We start from the raw sequence: 19,882 nt of genomic DNA, 5'->3' as shown, positions 1-19,882 counted from the left end.
CTACTAAATTTCCGGCTAACGGCCTGGCAACAATATTCTCCTTCTGCGACACTTCACTTACTACTTATCACCCACCACACTCACCTATACTCCATCAACGCGTCTCTATTTGCAGCTATTATCTACCTCGCCGTTGCTATAATGCCAGCAAAAAGAACACGCGTTAATGCTCTAGAAATCGCGACAACTTCGAAGCGCCCTAGAGTCGCAGCGCGTCATCGCGGGACTGCCAGCCAACCTGTGCTAGTCGATACTCGGCCATTCTCACCATCTCCACCTCCTCCACCGCTGTCGCCGCGTCAAGCTCTCGTCGCCGCGCCACAAGCACCAAATTTTGAAGCGACCCTCCGAGAGTCGCGCGCCGAAGAGACAATCATCCCACCACCTGAGGGCAGCGAGCATGCCACTGTTGCAGCTTCAGGAGCAGCTAGCGAGGCTGTCGACGAGGGTTTCGTATGGGTAGAGGACAAATACGACGGCTTTAATTGGAGTCGCTACCCAAAGCACTGCAAGCCGCCCACATCACTTTCGAACCGAGCAAGCTGGGTATACAGCCATGGCTATCGCATCGCCTTGCGCAGCAACGTCGCAAAAGTCACGTGGATCTGCCACTATTGCTATAAGCACAAGTTCACTACTGTTGGCCGTGGCATACATGACGTCTCGCAGTCTCCATCAGCGCCAGCACGTCATCTCGGAGAAGACAAGAAAGGTCATGGCTTGAAGCCTCCAAGTAAGCGCACTACCGTCGCTCCTCGGAAAGAAACTCTCCTCGAACGCGCCCTTCAGAAGGGCTGCTCTCAGGCTGTTGCCAACGAGCTTACCAACTTCAATATACAAGAGTTTAGGCTTGCGGCCGTCACCTGGCTCGTCGAAAACAACCTCCCACTCTCACAATTCGAATCATCGTCTTTTCGCAATATGATACAATTAGCTAGCGTAGAGGCAGAACGAGCCCTGTGGGCATCTCATAACAGCGTCTCACGATACGTTATACGCCTGTACAACTACCTGTTACCAAAGGTTATCGCAAGCCTTTCAGAATTAATGAGCAAAGTCTATATAAGCTTTGACGGATGGACGACAAAAGGTGGCAAGCGCGGTTACTTAGGTATCGTCGCCCACTACGTTGATAGCTCTGGCGAGCTCAGGGACTTGCCTATTGCGCTCCCACAACTGACAGGTGCCCACACCGGCGAGGCCATGGCTGAGGTCGTGATGGCAATATTCAAGCAGTTCGAAATCACTGTGGGCAAGCTCGGTTACTTCGTCCTCGACAACGCACATAACAACAACACCACGATCAACACTCTCGCCTTGCAGATGGGCTTCAGCGCTACCGAGCGTCGCCTTCGCTGCGGTCCTCATACGCTTAATCTCATTGGCCAGATGCTACTCTGGGGTGAGGAGAAAGAGTCCTACGACAACGAGGAGACTGAGCGCGTGAACGAAGCTGAGAACATGGCTACTTGGCGAGGCGATGGACCATTAGGAGTGCTTCTCGCGGTTATCAACTACATCAAAACACCACAACAGTACGCTCTTTTTGAGAAGTATCAGAAGCTCGCTATTAGGGACCAGCCTGTCAACGCGCCAACAGAACAGCACAAAATCAAGGAGCCCGTCAAGCCAGTTGTTACTCGCTGGAACTCTTACGTTTCGTGTTTTGAGCGCGCTGTTGAGTTGCAATTAGCGGTTAATGGGTACGCCAACTACCATATTCAGAAGATTGAAACTGAAGACGCGTACGCCCGAAGTCGTAACAACAAGCTGCCTGCAGCGCCGGATTGGATGAGGTCTGATGGGATCAATGCCCATGACTGGCAGGTGATTGCTGAGTATATTGATGTGCTCAGGCCACTGAAACAAGCTACAAAACGGCTTGAAGGCCGCGGCAAAAGCGGTGCTTTTGGAGCAATCGCTGAGGTTATTCCAGTATTTGAATACTTACTTGGAGTCTATGAGGACCGCTTGCAAAGCTATGAAGACGTCATTCACGATGAGCATACAGAGTCACCCGAAGACCACCTTGCTATCAACCTCCGCGCTGCCCTAGTTAAAGCCCGCGAGTACTACAACAAGCTCGACCTCTCGCCAGCTTACTATGCTGCTACAATCCTTCATCCTCGCTACAAAAGCTACCTTGACGCAGCGTGGGCGGATAAGCCTGATTGGCTAGAGAGCAGCAACCGCAAGTTTCAACATTTGTGGGCGGAGTACAAAAGCTTACCGAAGCCGCGCTTACGCCCCAAAGTCAGGCACAATGATATAGACGACGCTATCAACAGCTTTATTGAGCCTGCAGGGCTTACGGAGAACGAGGAGGATGAATATGAGGCTTGGAAACGCAGCGAACCGATCGCTAGCGAGGGCGTCGACCCTATAAAATACTGGGTAGGACTCCGCGATCGCTACCCCAGCCTTAGCAAATTTGCTATCGACATGCTATCAATCCCAGGCTCAAGCTGTGAGTGTGAGCGCTTATTCAGCGAGCTGGGTGACCTCCTCGAGCCCCGTCGGCGCAGCATTTCTCCGCAACTTCTAGCAGCAATACAGTGCGATCGACGATGGATAAGAGCTGGATTTGGCAGTGGTGAGGTGCCTGTAAAGGAGGCTATCAGCGATGAGGAGATGGACGCGAAATACGGTGTACATAAGTGGGATATTAGCTGAGAAACTCAACACCAAGGTTTCTATATAACTTTCCTAATCGGGACTGAGCCCATCAAGCCGAGCGAGCTGACAGCCCTGTTTCAGCCAATCCGAGCGAGCCGAGCGAGCTGCTGGCCTCCGCTCAATTGGCTGAGCAAGCCAATTGGCTGAGCTCGCTCAGCTTGCTCATTGACATCTGTGCCGCCCGAATACCCTATGGGAGGTTACAGATAGGGCGTTAAACCATAATCAACATCAACATCAACATCAACACGATAGACAGAACACAAGACACACAATCATCAACATCCATCACTTTTGTGCAATATCTCATTATATCTGACAGGTTGTCGTTATGGAGTTTCAGTGGTTATCGTACAGTTTGGGGGATAGTTTGCGTAGTCCAATTTTAGAGCTAGTCTTCTGTTGGCGCAGGTGCTAAAGAGCAGTTTAGTGAGTAGAAAGAGATGTAGCAGCGGGCTCTTTTAGGTAAGGAAATGTTGTGTTGTAGTTTTATACAGTGTCTGTCCGTTCTGTGGTTTGCCCTAGGTGCCATTTTCTCGTGCCAATCTTAGTGCTTGCAATAAAAGCTATAGTAGCTTCAATGCCAGTCTTTGTTTGGAGGAGAAGTGGAAGGGTAATAGGCCTGTGTTGTATTGCTTCTTTGAGTGTGTTTCTGTGTATTTTGTATTGCTTGCATTCTATGAGTAGATGCTGTGGCGTTTGTGGTTTGTAGCATGTGCATAGGCTGTAGTCTCTCTTATTGAATCTCTCAAGGTAGGAGACGCACATATATATATGCGTATGAGAGGTATAGAAAACTTGTGACGGTTATGAGGAGAAGCGGATCACGTGTTTCACGTGTGTCACGTGATGGTGATACGTCATGTAAAATAGACCCTGCTGCTGCCTTTGTAGCAAGGCCAGCAGACAACGACAACACACACAGACAGACAGCAAATACTCTGATTACTGCCTCGCGCGGACACACTTTAAATGACTGCATTAACTGCAACAAAACTTATGCAGGTAGCTCTTGTGTAGTTCGCCGCGGCCCGCTGTAGCAATTTTTTGACCACTATAGAGAAATACCCCCCCAAATCTGTAGAAAAGTAGCCTACGTAAGGTTTATGCATTATGCAAAGGATTAGTTACGTTATCTAGCTATAAGCCCCTAAGCCTGTCGTTTAGTGTCGTTGTACACCCGAGGATTCGACCAACGCCATGCACGAGGGTAAATGCGTACAAGTCCAAACGTCTCTTCCCCGACTCATAGCACATCGCCGAGGATGGGACATTTACGCGATTGACAGCCCGGCGTAAGCGGCTCACCATCTTTGCCCTATAAACGCCCACAGCGTCTGAGCACATCGGGCCTACATATCTCGCACGATCTTAATCATTTTCAGTTGTTATAAACCATCCCGGCAAGCCATTTACTGATTGTGCCTTTGCTAGATCTTCCTGGTAGTGGCCCAGGGGCAAAACTTGCTTAGAATTCTAAACATAGATAAGCAATGCAGATGATAGGCTCTCGACAGCTCCGAATACAGCAGGTTAACGCCATTACGACAAATTACCCGCTTCATGTTGTCCCCCCCTATTTAACTATCGTCTCAACCAGACTTGGGAACAATCAAGACACTAGCGGTTTTGTTTCCTAATATAGGGTGGCACGAACCTTGGAGTAATCTGAGACATGCTTAATTAGGAAACAAAACCGCAAGTGTCTTTATTGTTCCGAAGTCTGGTCTTAACTAGGGACACTAAAGTCACCGTGACCTTGTCAGCTAATCTATGTGTGATTTACTTGACGCCTCTCTTCTTAGTCTCGTCTATTTTGTCCATGCACAATTCTACTTATGGTTCTAATGTGCTTCACTAATTTGTGTGTGCACCTTACCGCCTATCGCCTTTTGACTGTCAGTAACACCAATTACCAACCGAACATGCGAGTTAGCTACTTAAATTTCGCCTTATACATTAGAAAGTCATATAGTCTGCCAGAGCCGCAACAAATTATATCGAGAGTGACCAGGTCTGTATGGAATTGTCAGATTTAAGGCCTGAAATCTGGTCGAGGTAAGGTTAAGTTGAGAAGAGCCTGACGCCAAGAGTGCAAGGGCCAATCCTACCACCGTAGCTATTAGAACAATAAATCCTGATTACACACAGCACACACAATCTAATACATATACTTTGCCTACAGTGCGATTATTTGACAGGAATTGAGTACTGTTGACTTAAATGCTCGCAACTATTGCTTTGCCGTAATCTGCTTGGCTTGCTGCTCGTGGCACTTCTTCCTGAATCGCTGAGCTAGCCTCCCCTAACCATGACTGAGAATGTCTTCTAGCTGCTTAGAAGAAATATTTCTGTGCTAGCTTTTTGAACTACCTCTGTTTAAGCGCGTCTAATAGGAAGCGTGCAGGTTGTCATTCCTCGAGAATTTCCTTAATCAATCTGGAACTTAGTAGGTTTGATTCCTGTCATTGCCATAGAGAGCTTTCATGTAGTAATGAAAATACTCTCTTCTTTTAAAATACTTTTGCTAGGATATGCTTTTGTTAGGCTCTCCCAGCATTACACATTCGTAGCGGGGATGCTTCGAAATAGCTTGCATGGCGTCCGGGGCTGTAGATAGCCTTGGAAGGTGGAGTACGTTATGTTCTACTCGATTTCCCTTGAATCTAAGGATGAGGAGCCGAAAATAGTTAAGTTACTGTCGGATCGTGAGTATCGGTAGAGACGTCGGCTGCTTGACACTTCGGCCCGACCTCGGCCCACCTTGCGCAGAGCTTAGGTGTACCTTCGTAGCAGCTATGTTCGTAGACAATGAATAAAAATACCAGTCACCAGAAGAACCTCGTTGTTGTTATTCACCCGTACGATCGTACAAGGCCTACCAACAGTTACTTTTTATTGCCCCATCACTAATCACAGCAACTCACCCCTGCTCTAATAAAGTCTTGTTGCACATATAAATTGAAAGTTAAGTATAGTCGACAAACACTGTTAGTGTTGGTAGGCCTTGTACGATCGTACGGGTGAATAACAACAACGAGGTTCTTCTGGTGACTGGTATTGGTATTGGTATCGGTATTGATCTTCTACGAACATAGCTGCTACGAAGGTACACCTAAGCTCTGCGCAAGGTGGGCCGAAGTCGGGCCGAAGTGTCAAGCAGCCGACGTCTCTACCGATACTCACGATCCGACAGTTAGATCTTTAATACCACGGACGTGAACGAACGTATTTCAGGTCGCTCGCTGCATATGATCAAATATCTTTTGGACGGGGCAGATATCCAGCTAGTCGGAGGTTTTCCTTGGTCTGTCGCAAAACGGTCTCGACGCGGGACAAAGTCAGCCTGATCAGTGGCAAACCATTGGTGGCATAGAAAGGATACACATGACACAAGTTCCAAGACAGAAGTGTTAGACTATAGCAGCTCATCATTGGCCACCATGATGCACATTCGTCCTCGCTTGAGCATTGTCTCGGACGACCATTGTAACGGGCTGAGCCCTGGGTCACATGGCTAGGCCGCTGACCTAGTCGCTTCCTTCCTTCTATCACTCCTTCCGCAACAGCACGTGGGCCGTGCGTCAACCCAAACAAAAGCACGATGGCCGCCCACTTTTCTCTTCTTCTGTTCATCTCGACTGTGAATAGCATCTGGACTAGGTAGCTGGAACACAGTACCTACAGACCGTTCACAACCATGTCATTTCCACTACGTTTTCCTTACCTACTCTAACGTCATTGCATAGATGTACGCCCTGACTAATGCACAGTTGGCTGACATTTAACGCAAATACAGCAGTTCGAATCTCCTAACCACGTTTGCGTGTGAATGCCCAGGCTATGCATAGCCTTATAAGCGCTAGGATTGAGTTTAGTCTGTGCATTGTGGGGGCGAAGCTCTCGCCCAATATAATGCTTGCTTTTGACGGGGATTAGTCACCTTCGACCATCCCCCCATGTCACTCAGGTACCGTGCACTTGGGATTGTGGTGGCATCCATTAATCGTTAGCATTCTTCCATATGCTGAATCCCAACGTCATCCTTCTCGGAGCTTCGAGGCGTAGTCGCATAACTCGCTCATATGGAAGGTATATATTATATCGGCTCGTGCCTGCCGGTGCAACGATCAGAACATGATCCATCACTCCTGATCCTCAAGTGCTTGACTCTTCAACATCGTCTTCGTTATTCAGTCTATATACTAGCATATCATACTGAACTTGCACCAGTGCGTCGACTTTCTCGAATCTCAGTATCTCCGCTAAGCCTGTCACAGTTCCGCCATGAGGAATCCATGGGCTGATTCGGATACCTCAAAGCAATACCCATCTGTGTCAGAGTATGATGGAGTCTTACAGGAAACCTCTCCCCACTCCATGACATCAAGTGCTCTAGTCGGCGCTTTCAACCCCTGGGCTCTTGAGGGACCTCATTGTGGCGGTCCTATCTCGACAGTCTCTCGTATTAGACAAGTCGAAAATTTGTCTACATATCTTTGTGAAACTTTTGCCATGTACCCAGTAGTGAAACCACACTTTCAGGACGTTCTACACACCTCGGTCGGCCAAACTACCTGGGAGAGCGAAACAGAACAACCCTGACGACCCAACTACGCCGAACCAACCGCGTGGTACTCACCGAGCTATGCGATGCCTCCCCATGCCAACCCCAATCACGGTCAACCTCAACACTCAGCATATGCAGACGGTTTCGCATCTCCACACACACACCCCACAACTAGACCAGTCGATTCCGTGCCCTCCTGGTTCCAAGAGACAGCCTTCGAAACCGGAGATATAGCCAACAACCAAAAGAGTTCCAGCCAAAGCTCCTTCAAGTCTGACGATGACGACTCTGACGATGACGACTCAGCCTCCCAGAAGTCCTCAGCCTCAACAACCAAAAATAACTGTGCAGCACCCGAAGTCATGGAACTGGGGAAGTGGGTGGAGAACGCCGATAACTCGAACATTACCACTTCCAAAAAACTTCTTCATGCGTGCCCTATGGCATGGACCAGAAATGGACAGGTGGTAAAATGCCAGAAGACATTTGGACGATTCGAGCATCTACGACGACACTTCAAGACGCATAGCAAGGAGAGGCCATACATATGCAAGGTACCTGGTTGCGAGAGGCCCTTCTCGAGGGGAGATAATCTTCGCGACCACTACTGGACCCATGTTGAGCGCGGTGGCAGGGGCGGCAAAAACAAAAAGATGGGCATCCCTGAGTTGAAGGCTATCCTGGGTCCCAAAGAAAAGGAGTTGGCTAAGAGACTTAAGGAGAAACTTAAGATACACAAGGAGAAAAAGGAGCTGGCTAAGAAACTTAAGTACAAACTTAACATACACAAGGAGAAAATGGAGAAGGCGTAGGCGGAGTCTTTGAGTGAGCAGGCGTTTACAAAGGGATTTCTTTACATATGCATGCGAAGTTATACTATTATATCGTTCTGTTAAGAATATGTTAGGTTCAGTCCAGGTCGGCGAGGTGAGGTTCGTGGAGTAAGCCCGAGCAGAAGGACCGACGCGGAATGATGATCTGTCATGTACGTCCTAAGATCATCATAACAACAAGTAGATAGAACAATAGCTCTTAGTGAAGTTCAATCCAATACAGGGTTACCTTTCGTACCTCTACTCGGTCGCCTATGGTAGTCATACCACCAGAGGAGACCTTGTTCTAACAGGTTATGAGCCCGGTTGCCTAACCCAACGTTATTGTTTTCAAACACCTACCCGAGTCACGAAGGACTCAGATTCAAGAAGGAATCAAAACATCCACCCAAGTCACGAAGGACTTAGATTCAAGAAGGAATCAGAAAAGAAAAGAAGTCGTGTACAACGCGGTTAACACGCAATCACACTTAAATACACCGTCTCTACACCCGAGAACCGATAACGACTGCACCGCCCGCAGAATATCACCCGGATCGCCCGCATCGCCCGCATCGCCTGTATCGCCCGCATCGCCCGCATCACCTACACTCTTAGCATCATACCACGTACCTTGCTCGCATAATAGTCTCACCAACTCAAAACACACAAGATGGCTGTAGAGAAGGAAGAATGGAAGATTCCCCAACTTACAGCTGAAAACCACGATACTTGGTTCCGCCGAAACAAGGTCAAGCTTAAGGGGAAGAAAGTCTTCTATGTCTGCGAGAAAAACCTGGTACAGCACTGCCAAATAGCAATAGCCGGTGAACTAACGGAGGCTATGGAAGAGTTGGAAATTGCTGAAGCAGACAAGCATACTAAGATCCGCGTCAACATTGAAAAAAGAGACAAGTACCTAGAAGATGAAGCCACTGCAATCGATCTCTTGTTTCGGTCGCTTACTGAAGATGACCAAGCCCTTATTGACGAATACGACACTGCCTTCCAGTTCTGGGCCTACCTACAAAAGAAGTACACCCAAACTGACGCCACAACCGCCAACATTTACATGACCAGAATTCAAACGTTCACATTCAATCCTGGGAACACAATTGTTGGATCATGGGAAAAGCTAAAGGAATACCGACGCAAACTCGTAGCAGCAGACGCTGACACCAACGGAGCTTACAAGGACTCTGCACTACTACTCGTTCTTATTAGATCACTCCCGAAAGAATTTAAGACTACGATTGACACCTTAAACGCCCAACTTAACCTTACGGTTGAACAGAAACTTAAGTTTCTGGAAGAGAAGGAGGTTCGAGACCAGCAAGACGCCGACGAAAAAGCTCTCCCAGCATTCCGGAAGACGGAGAAGTATGTTCCGCCTTACAAGCGCCGAAATCACAAGAGCTCACCACTATCGTCTGACTCCGAATCTGGTACTAAGTTTATGGTCCAATGCTTCCTTTGTGACGGAGCCCATGGCGTACGAGACTGTCCAAGACGTGAGAGAGCTCGAAAGCTCCTTAAGGAATACGACGCTAAGAAATCATCTAAGCCGCCTATTAAGACACTCAAGCAAAGGAATTCTCACAAAAAGACTGGCAAAGCATATGGAGCCGAAGAAGTCAATTCAGAGTCAGATGAATTATCCGAGACCTCAGACTCTGAACCCGAGGAAATTGAGACATGCCGTCTCTCAAAAGACATTGTCGGTAAGGCCTCTCCATCTACTTGGGCTGCCGACACTGGCGCCTCCTCCCACATGTCTGACCAACCCTCATTGTTTAGACGAATGATCAAGATCAAGCGAAGACTAGTTCGGGTTGGAGGGGGAGAATTATATGCAGACTGGAAAGGAGAAGCTCAAGTGGTGTGTAAAGACGGATCGTCGACATGGTTGTCAGAAGTACTGCTTGTACCTAACCTTGGAGTCAATTTGTTATCAGGGAGAAGAATTTGCGCAGCAGGCCTGAAGGGTCGTTTCAATTCACACGTACTATGCTTCAAACTAGGAAAGGAGATCATTATTAAAGCAACTATGGACGACGGCCTCTACGTAGTGTCACACATTGCCGATGGATACCACGAGACAGCATTCCTAGGCACGGAACCCCATACACCAGTTAAGAGCGAGCTTAAGGTTAATGAAAAGGAGAGATACCTGCTGTATCACAGACGTTTCGCACACCTAGGACCTACAAAGATTGCCAAACTCCACGAAGTTACAACTCTCCAGAAGAAGATTCAAGTTCCAGAGAAGATTGAAATCTGCGAAGTGTGTTCCCTGACAAAGATGAAGAACAGCATCCCTAAGCAGCTAAGAGAGCACAAGGCCACGAAGCTAGCCTTAGTACAGTTTGACATTGCTGGACCCTTTCCAACATCTCTACGAGGAAACAGGTGGTTCCTCCAAATTATTGATAGCTACACGCGGAAAAACTGGGTTATCCCGCTGAAGAAAAAGGGAGACGCACAACGGGAACTCCGAATCTGGAAGACCTTTGTAGAACATCAAACTGGCGAGAAAGTCAAAGCTGCTGGAACCGACAATGCACCAGAACTTCTACAGCAAGCTGAGGAATGGAGAGTTACACAAGGCGTGGAAATTCAGCCTACAACAATTGCTTCCTCACACCAGAATGGACCAGCCGAGCGAAACATCCAAACTGCTGAAGCTGATATGAGAGCAATGTTGAAAGACGCTGGTTTACCAATTGAGTTTTGGGATGAAGCTGTCGAAGCAGACGCATACCTACGCAACCGTACAAACACAGGACCTATGATCAATGGAAAGCAAGTCAGTCCTGAAGAGGCATTCACAGGAACGAAACCATCCATTGACCACATCCGTGTATGGGGGAGCAAATGCTATTCGTACATCAACCCTAAAACGATTCCAGCAGACCAACGACATGACAAGCTCGTGGACCGTGGCAGAATTGGAGTATTTATGGGATATTCTGAGACAACAAATAAGCAGTTCAAGTTCTATTCGCCAGAGCTTGGATACACCTCAAGGACAAGCCGATTGTCAGTGGACGAATACACCCCTGGAGGGAAAGTTGAACTACGACTGCGAAACATACCAGCTGGACCACAAGGAACGCAGAATACGATGCCAGACCGAAAACCAAGAGGAAGACCTAGGAAGGATCTAGAATTATCTCCTGCCGAACGAATGGAACCAACTCCTACCGAACGAATGGAACCATCTCCTGCAGAACCAATGGAACCATCTCCTACCGAACCAATGGAACCATCTCCTGCAGAACCAATAGAACCAGTTTCCGAGAACCTAATGGAACCATCTTCGGCAGAGCTAACTCATGAACCAGTGAAGCGTCACAGAGGAAGACCAAGGAGGCTAACTACTATTCCTCCTACTGCACCATCTGATGAGCGGGTTCCTAATCTTGTGAACGAAGAGGGGCCCGAAGAACCGTGTACCCAGTCTGTACGAGAAAAGGAGATTCCACGATACTTCACTAGACAAGCCAAACGGAAGAGGTCTAACGAAGAGATTGTTGAGGACGAGAGATTTAGCAAGATCGTTAAAGCTATGCTAGCCCAAGTTGGCCTTACAGAAGAGCAAACACGACTATCTGAGAAGGCTTTCGCAGCAACCGAGATCGCAGGAATCCAGATCCCCCAGACACACGAGCAAGCTATCAACGACCCAAAGTATGGAAAGCAATGGAAAGCAGCAATACTTGAAGAGATAATCGCGTTAATAGAGAATCGAACCTGGGAGGAAGTTCCAAAGCCAAAAGACGCGAACATGGTTGATTCAAAGTGGGTTTTTACAGTCAAAACGAATCTCGACGGGACTGTTGAGAGGTTTAAGGCACGCCTTGTGGCAAGAGGTTTTACGCAAGCACACGGAACAGACTACAACGAGACTTTTGCCCCGACAGTCCGCATGGACACCTTACGTCTGTTTATGGCCACTGTCGCAGCGGAAAACCTGGAATGTTTCCACTTTGACATTAAGAATGCATTCACAGAGTCGCACTTGAAGGAAGAGATCTTTCTTAAGCAACCCCAAGGAGTAGAAGTCAAAAAAGGATACGTCCTTAGAGTTCTCCGCAGCTTATACGGACTCAAACAGGCTGCTCGCGACTGGAACTTGTTGATAAAGAAAGAACTTCTGGCATGGGGATTCGTACAAAGCCTCGCAGACCCGTGCATGTTTATCCACAAAGAAAAACAACTCCGTATCCTCGTCTACGTTGATGACATTGCTGCTGCTGCAAAAGATCGAGCTCAAATTGATTGGTTCTACGAGAAGCTTTCTGGAAGATTCAACACCAAGAACCTGGGGGAGATTCATAAGATCCTTGGAGTACGAGTTACGCGAGACAGAAAGCGCCGCACAATCTACCTCGATCAAGAACAGTACCTACACGCAGTACTTGACAAGTTTGGAATGTCTAGCAAACAACACAGAGACAAGAAGATTCCATCTGCAGATTACACTTCATTTAGGCCAGCCACTGACAACGACACCCGAATCGACATCACTGAATACCAGCAAGTGATAGGGAGCCTTATGTTTGCTATGGTTCTTACACGTCCAGACATTGCATTCACCCTCGGAAAGCTAAGCCAATACATGAGCGATCCAGCAGAACACCATGGCCATGCGTTGAAGAACCTGCTACGATATCTAAGGTCGACAGTGACATTGAAGCTACGCTACGGACCAGGGGGAGTACACTCGCAATTTGTCATCTACTCTGATGCTGACTGGGCAAGCGACATGGTAGACCGAAAGAGCGTTTCAGGGAGCACTGCAATGTTCTACGGAGGTCCAATATCATGGTCTAGCAAGAAGCAACGGTCTGTTGCAACGTCAAGCTGCGAATCTGAATACATCGCACTATCAACATGCTGCAAGCAAGGCCAGTGGATTGCTCAAATGTTTAGAGATCTTGGGTTCCCAAAGTACATTGGAAAAGACACCAACAAGGTCCAGATGCTAGGAGACAACCAGGGTGCCATTGCACTTACAAAGAACCCTCACCTTCACGAAAGATCAAAGCACATCGACGTCTGTTATCATTTTATCCGAGACCTAGCAGAACAAGGCAAACTCGATGTGGCCTACGTTCCAACTGCAGACATGGTGGCTGATGGAATGACAAAGCCATTGCAGCGAGTCGCATTCGAGAGATTCAAGAACCAATTAGGAGTTGTCCTTGGACCGGACCTGCCCTGAGGGGAGTGTTAAGAATATGTTAGGTTCAGTCCAGGTCGGCGAGGTGAGGTTCGTGGAGTAAGCCCGAGCAGAAGGACCGACGCGGAATGATGATCTGTCATGTACGTCCTAAGATCATCATAACAACAAGTAGATAGAACAATAGCTCTTAGTGAAGTTCAATCCAATACAGGGTTACCTTTCGTACCTCTACTCGGTCGCCTATGGTAGTCATACCACCAGAGGAGACCTTGTTCTAACACGTTCACTAATATGGTCGTTGTGTAGTTACAAGGGTAAATCACTATTGTGCTTTAGTACGCTTTTGTAATATTTCTTTTGCTACGTGTTACTCTTGGATTTTTCGGGACTGATGCGGATACACTTTTGATGATAATTACATTTTTATTGTTTAAGGCTCTTCTACGAAGTGGCGTCTGTGACCAACGGCACAGCAAGATCTCTTGTCAACGTAGAGAGCCTTGTCAGATTGTGATGGGTTATCAAAGACGGGGATAATGGTATAATAATATGATGGGGATCGATTGTATTGTTCTGGTCTGATGTTGTGTTTTTTTTTGTTTGTGCTGATCCAACGCAGTTCGATCAGTTGGATCGCGGGGGATCGTGCGCGCTGACTAATTTAACTGATCCACAGAGTCAACAGCTCCGAACACCCGGATTTTGTCCACCACCCAAAATATGCCCATATTCTGACAAGCCTATACATTTAAATCTAGCATTAATGGTAGTTAGGTATTGTTTTAGGTTCGTATAATACATGACTGGCTATTCACATCACACAATTTTATTCCTGATGCACGAACGGGTGCTTCGCTCGCAATCTGCAGAATTCGGGTGGTCATCACTATTTTGTGAACTCGAAAGGGCAGGTGAGCACACAAGCCATTGTGTGATGCGTGAGTTGGTCTAACTATACAATGACACTAGGCCAATTCGCTGTCGTCGAGGTAAAGTTTTCTCGCTTAGCTGCCGCGTGAGGAAACGGCTGGAGGGCCTGGGAAGCTAGCCCCACCTGCTGATGGCTTTTGTTATCCGGGCAGCCGACTTGGCAGCTAATGTACTATTGGTTATACTAGCGCTAGGATTGGGATTAGTCTGTGCGTTATAAAGGCACGCCCAATAATGCTTATCTTTGACTCAGATTAGCCACACGAGACGGTCACATCTGCGCTCGTTGTCGCATCTACGCCTATTGTGACATCTACGCCCGTTGTCGCATCTACGCCTATTGTGACATCTACGCCCGTTGTTGCATCTACGCCTGTTGCCACATCTACGCCTGCTGTCGCATCTACGCTTGTTGTCGCATCTACGCCCGTTGTTGCATCTACGCCTGTTGCCACATCTACGCTTATTGTCGCATCTACGCCTGTTGTCGCCTCTACGCCTGTTGTCACATCTACGCCTGTTGTCGCATCTACGCTTGTTGTCGCATCTACGCCTGTTGTGACATCTGCGTCCGTTGTCGCATCTACGCCTGTTGTCGCCTCTACGCCTATTGTGACATCTACGCCCGTTGTCGCATCTACGCCTGTTGTCGCATCTACGCTTGTTGTCGCATCTACGCCTATTGTGACATCTACGCCTGTTGCCACATCTACGCTTGTTGTCGCATCTACGCTTATTGTCGCATCTACGCCTGTTATCGCCTCTACGCCTGTTGTCACATCTACGCCTGTTGTGACATCTGCGTCCGTTGTCGCATCTACGCTTGTTGTCGCATCTACGCTTGTTGTCGCATCTACGCCTGTTGCCACATCTACGCTTATTGTCGCATCTACGCCTGTTGTCGCCTCTACGCCTGTTGTCACATCTACGCCTGTTGTCGCATCTACGCTTGTTGTCGCATCTACGCCTGTTGTGACATCTGCGTCCGTTGTCGCATCTACGCCTGTTGTCGCCTCTACGCCTATTGTGACATCTACGCCCGTTGTCGCATCTACGCCTGTTGTCGCCTCTACGCCTATTGTGACATCTACGCCCGTTGTCGCATCTACGCCTGTTATCGCCTCTACGCCTGTTGTCACATCTACGCCTGTTGTGACATCTGCGTCCGTTGTCGCATCTACGCTTGTTGTCGCATCTACGCCTGTTGTGACATCTGCGTCCGTTGTCGCATCTACGCTTATTGTCGCATCTACGCCTGTTATCGCCTCTACGCCTGTTGTCACATCTACGCCTGTTGTCGCATCTACGCCTGTTGTCGCATCTACGCTTATTGTCGCATCTACGCCTGTTGTCGCATCTACGCCTGTTGTCGCCTCTACGCCTATTGTGACATCTACGCCCGTTGTCGCCTCTACGCCTGTTGTCACATCTACGCCTGTTGTGACATCTGCGTCCGTTGTCGCATCTACGCTTGTTGTCGCATCTACGCTTGTTGTCGCATCTACGCTTGTTGTCGCATCTACGCTTGTTGTCGCATCTACGCTTGTTGTCGCATCTACGCTTATTGTCGCATCTACGCTTGTTGTCGCATCTACGCCTATTGTGACATCTACGCCCACAAACTATGACTACCAAGCCAACTACTACGGAGCCAACCTTCTCCATTTCATTAATAATAAAGGAACCACAGGACCTTTACAAGTTCCTCGAAAACGCGGCTAGTAACGAAAAGGATTTCGCCATTTGGGAGTTGTTAGTTCACACTTGGAACACTTTCCAGAGTGCACGTACCCGTATCAGAAAGAACACATTACACAATCTTCTCCACATGAAGGCTCCGCCTAGTTGTGTGTTTGATAGTAGCGACGAATGGGAATCCAAGCTGTCGAACCTAAAATCGCATATTAAAGCTTTACGCAAAGAGGGAACAAGGCCTTTAAAAGAAGACGCTACCTTACTCGAAACCTTCATCGAAGACGTTGATGTGATCGGCCGTGGATTTGGCAAAAAACGACAATTGGCCTATTCAAAATTGTTGTCGCCTCAAATGAGCTACAGAACTCACTTGTCTCGTTGGATGACTCTAATAGCCTTCATTAAAGGCCAGTCTGACCATGGCGAACAAAGCTCTCTACTCAAGCAGTACACGGATCATTCTAGAGCAATTCCGGGTTCCAAACGTCCTGGCGACTCCATAGATCCTGACCCGAAGAGACGGCGCCTTGAAACGGCCGGAAAGTCAACGGGGCCTTTGCAGAGAGACGATTCTGCACTCGACGGATACGCAAATACCCCGAGCGAGCACGAAAACCAAATACAAGTCCACAGTTTGACGCCTACACCGCTCGTACCAGACGACTCATTTGAGGAATCCTGTCATACCAATGCACCTAACCAACTCGACCCTACTACATTATACGATCTGAAATATGTCGGGCAAGAGGACCTTTGTGGTACAGGCGATACTATTGTGAAGTATCGTTGGGGTGGAGTTGCAGCCATAACATATGCTACAGGAGAGCCATATCACGTAAAAGACGGAAATTGGTTCTACCTCAACATGAAATTACGACAGCTGCCTTTCAAAGAACTGGCAGAAATGATCATGCAGTCTAATATGTGGGAGTCCGAAAAGTTGGATACCTCGCAGGCGACGAGTTGTTTGGCACTTCGATTGCCACGGATACCGAAAGATCCCTACTGCTGCCTTGATTGCATTGTCCCGACTTCACTAGTGTCTCGGTGTACGGATGTAGAGGTTGTCCGTTATAAGGGTAAAATTGCGTGATTAGTACTAGATCGCATTCTGTCACGGTTCGGGGTCTCCTGCTTTGCTACTGCAGCAGCAACTCACCTTTGGTAAGGACGCGATGCCTATCTAGGGCTAGCACTGTTTACGGTCACCCACCTACATATACTGTTCGTAGCCTCACACAATACAACCTCACCGAACATCAACTTTTCCAGGTCAACGAAAGGTCGATATCCATCGATTTTTCATCAAAGCAAGACTCAAATGCCTTCTTAAATCTGTTTTCCAGCGTCCTCTTCCGGCTGCAGGCGCTGTGGCAGGCGCGCTGGCCTCTTTTGTCTTTCATCTCCCTGGTGAGCTGAGATGTCTTCAAAATGGCCCGTGCGCTACTCAGATTTTCACGTTCGGTCGAAGGCCACAACCACCGCTTAGACAAGGAGACAGCCTTGACACTCCTTGTTCTTGCAAGATACAGGCATCTGCCAGGCCTAAATACAAAGGCTCTCCATGCGCAGAGCTACGGCACGACCCGACAGAGCACCGGCTCTCCACACCTACAACGACGAGAGCTGCCCGCAGCTCTCTAAAGACCAACGGTCAGAGTCCCCGATCTGACACAACACGCAAATAAGGCAGCCAGCATAGCCTTACAAACAAATTGGAGACGGCGAAGGACAAGCTCTGGCATCGCCTTGCCTTCACACCCACCTCTCCTACACCTCGAAGGCCCTGTCCCTGCTTCATGCAGGGCCATGACACCTACACGATAGAGCACTAGCTCTTAACCGCAAACAAGGCAGCCAGCATGGCCTTACAGATTCGCAACTTTAAGAGATAAAGAAGAAGGACAGGCCTGGCTCTGCCTTCCTACTACACCTATCTCCTTCGACACAGGCATCGCCAAGCCTAGTACAAAGGCTTTCCTCGCGCAGAGCCACGGCTCCGATTCGACAGAGCACCGGCTCTCCACACCCACGTACCTTTTTTCTTACTCTCTCTTACGGCACTTAGCTGCCTCAGAACACAAGGGATCCACCCTAATGCCCACTGGCCCCAGAACAAGAGCTCTGCTTCATTGCTCAACACATCCCTGGCCCCACGGCCCAGAACCTAGATAGAGTCTTTTCAACTGGCGGAAATTACCCTACCAGACTGCACACACTGCCAACACCCAAAGAATAGGAGCACCTGAGTACCATACAGGGCGCTACCCGTCTTTCATGCCCCCTGGGAGGCTTTCATAGGACGTTAAACAATACATACATACATACATACACAATACAACCTCAGTTCAATCCTCCAATTCTCCGCACAGGTGCACTGTTCCCGCACCACGACACATTTAGCATCCATGCGACGTCAAATTGTTGGCGAGTACTATACGATGTCACTGTTGATTGAATAGCTTATAGTAGGAAAAAGTGATGAATAATTGAGAATTGGTGTGATACTTAGTTGATACGGCGGGTAGTAGCGAGTACACTCACTCACTCCTTTTTTTTTCCCACCACACAAACTTCAAATTCCACACCTACAATCCTTTCCCCTTCTTTCAGCTCTATGAGCGTTTCTTGACTAACATTTATGCCCGTTTCAGCAAAGTAAGCTGCTCCCTTGATCATGATGCAAACATTTGTCGTAGCTATCCACTGTCCTTTAAACCTTTCGTATTCCATGAATCCAAGCCTACAATAACTACTGTTGGATGTTGAGTCGTTGTTTCGAATCGAATTGGTTGGAGCGGAATCTATGTTATCTATACTATTGTAAGCGCCTAAAGCGATAAAAGTATAGTTGATTGTTACCAAAAGGATGGGATAGAATTTGGTTTGGAATGATCGTCTTCAAAACGATATTCTTATCCTAGTAATCGAGCGCGAAGTGTGGTTGGTCTGTCGAAGATGTTTTACTGTGTCTGGGTTCGCTGCAAAAAGCGTGAGTCTCCCTTGATTCTACCCAAGTAACAACTTGAGTTCGAAGTCCAAGTACGAACTGTACCGGTCAGGACAGTAGGTGCTCTGTGGAGGATTCTTCGGTGGCGCTTTCTGCCTTGGCTGAAACCGGTACCACGTGGGTTGTCGAGCTGACAAGCTGTCGGCGAACAGTACCTTGTTCGTGGCAGAGCCCTGCTTAGTATACCAGCATATAGTGTGCGCGAGAAAGACCAGAGATTTCCAGATGTTGGTGCTGTTCGGAGGACGAGAGGTGCTGATGGCGGGGCTTAGAGGGGCGCGGGGCACTTGGCCTAGATATGCACCTCGTGAGAGTTTTCTAGCGATAGTGGGCAGGACCCGCAACCACTGCCACAACGGCAAGCGGTGTCTGTGTAGCCAAATGCTGTTCCGTTGGGCAGCCACGCATCTTACAGCACGATAAACCAAAGCGAGACTATAGCTACTGCACTGGCCCCGTGCAATGCGCGCTGCCTTACTGTGCCCTGTTCAACGCTTGCTGGCAACGTCTGGCGATGCCAGTTGTCGGGCTCGTCATATCGCGCGGCGGCCAGCTTCGGCAGCCCAATGGGGATGGAGCACGTTCACCGCCAGCGCTGGCACTGCTAGCAATCACTCTTTATGAGCGCAACCACATGACGAAAGGGTTCTCTTGATGCGGCTGGTTGAGATGGAGCAAGGGTTCGAGTGCTTGTTGGCCTGTGCAGACTTGGTGACCGGCTGTTTCGATAGTGCAATAGTGAGAAGGCAGGTTACTGCTTAAAAAGCGACATTCGCAAACACAAGTGCCTCTGAACGCACATGGGCGGTTTATAAAGTCGCAAAAAATGGGTCGCAGCGATCATCACTCTCGCTTACATGTACGCAGGTGCGCAGCACGCTGGTGCTGGGAAAGACCCGACAAAGGTACAGTACAGCCTGCGCTACTGCACACAAATCACTCAGCAAGCGGTTTGCCGTCCATCGCGGGGATGCGAGTTGTTCATTAGTGTCTTGTTGGGA

General features: G+C 48.4%; 5 protein-coding genes across 5 annotated transcripts; all 5 read left to right on the top strand.

The window, feature by feature from the left end:
- Positions 1-141: 141 nt before the first annotated feature.
- Positions 142-2,673, top strand: PtrM4_057600 (Dimer-Tnp-hAT domain containing protein; the record flags this gene model as incomplete). Its single annotated transcript, XM_066105344.1, has 1 exon — positions 142-2,673. One exon carries the CDS (start codon positions 142-144, stop codon positions 2,671-2,673), a length of 2,532 nt encoding a protein of 843 aa, XP_065963971.1.
- A 4,656-nt stretch (positions 2,674-7,329) lies between these two features.
- PtrM4_057590 (Zn-finger protein) lies at positions 7,330-8,058 on the top strand (the record flags this gene model as incomplete). Its single annotated transcript, XM_001942074.1, has 1 exon — positions 7,330-8,058. One exon carries the CDS (start codon positions 7,330-7,332, stop codon positions 8,056-8,058), a length of 729 nt encoding a protein of 242 aa, XP_001942109.1.
- Positions 8,059-8,731: 673 nt separating this feature from the next.
- PtrM4_057580 (UBN2 multi-domain protein) lies at positions 8,732-13,285 on the top strand (the record flags this gene model as incomplete). Its single annotated transcript, XM_066105343.1, has 1 exon — positions 8,732-13,285. The coding sequence occupies one exon, from the start codon at positions 8,732-8,734 to the stop codon at positions 13,283-13,285; it is 4,554 nt and encodes a 1,517-aa protein (XP_065963970.1).
- Positions 13,286-14,205: 920 nt separating this feature from the next.
- PtrM4_057570 (Herpes-BLLF1 multi-domain protein) lies at positions 14,206-15,898 on the top strand (the record flags this gene model as incomplete). Its single annotated transcript, XM_001942077.2, has 2 exons — positions 14,206-14,235; positions 14,435-15,898. The coding sequence occupies 2 exons, from the start codon at positions 14,206-14,208 to the stop codon at positions 15,896-15,898; spliced, it is 1,494 nt and encodes a 497-aa protein (XP_001942112.2).
- Positions 15,899-16,223: 325 nt separating this feature from the next.
- PtrM4_057560 (uncharacterized protein) lies at positions 16,224-16,964 on the top strand (the record flags this gene model as incomplete). The annotated part of the gene is made up of 1 exon (XM_066105342.1): positions 16,224-16,964. One exon carries the CDS (start codon positions 16,224-16,226, stop codon positions 16,962-16,964), a length of 741 nt encoding a protein of 246 aa, XP_065963969.1.
- Positions 16,965-19,882: the final 2,918 nt, after the last annotated feature.

Source organism: Pyrenophora tritici-repentis, chromosome 2 (assembly GCF_003171515.1).
Source record: "Pyrenophora tritici-repentis strain M4 chromosome 2, whole genome shotgun sequence".
Lineage (NCBI taxonomy): Eukaryota > Fungi > Ascomycota > Dothideomycetes > Pleosporales > Pleosporaceae > Pyrenophora > Pyrenophora tritici-repentis.
This window is presented reverse-complemented; position numbering and strand designations above follow the sequence as displayed.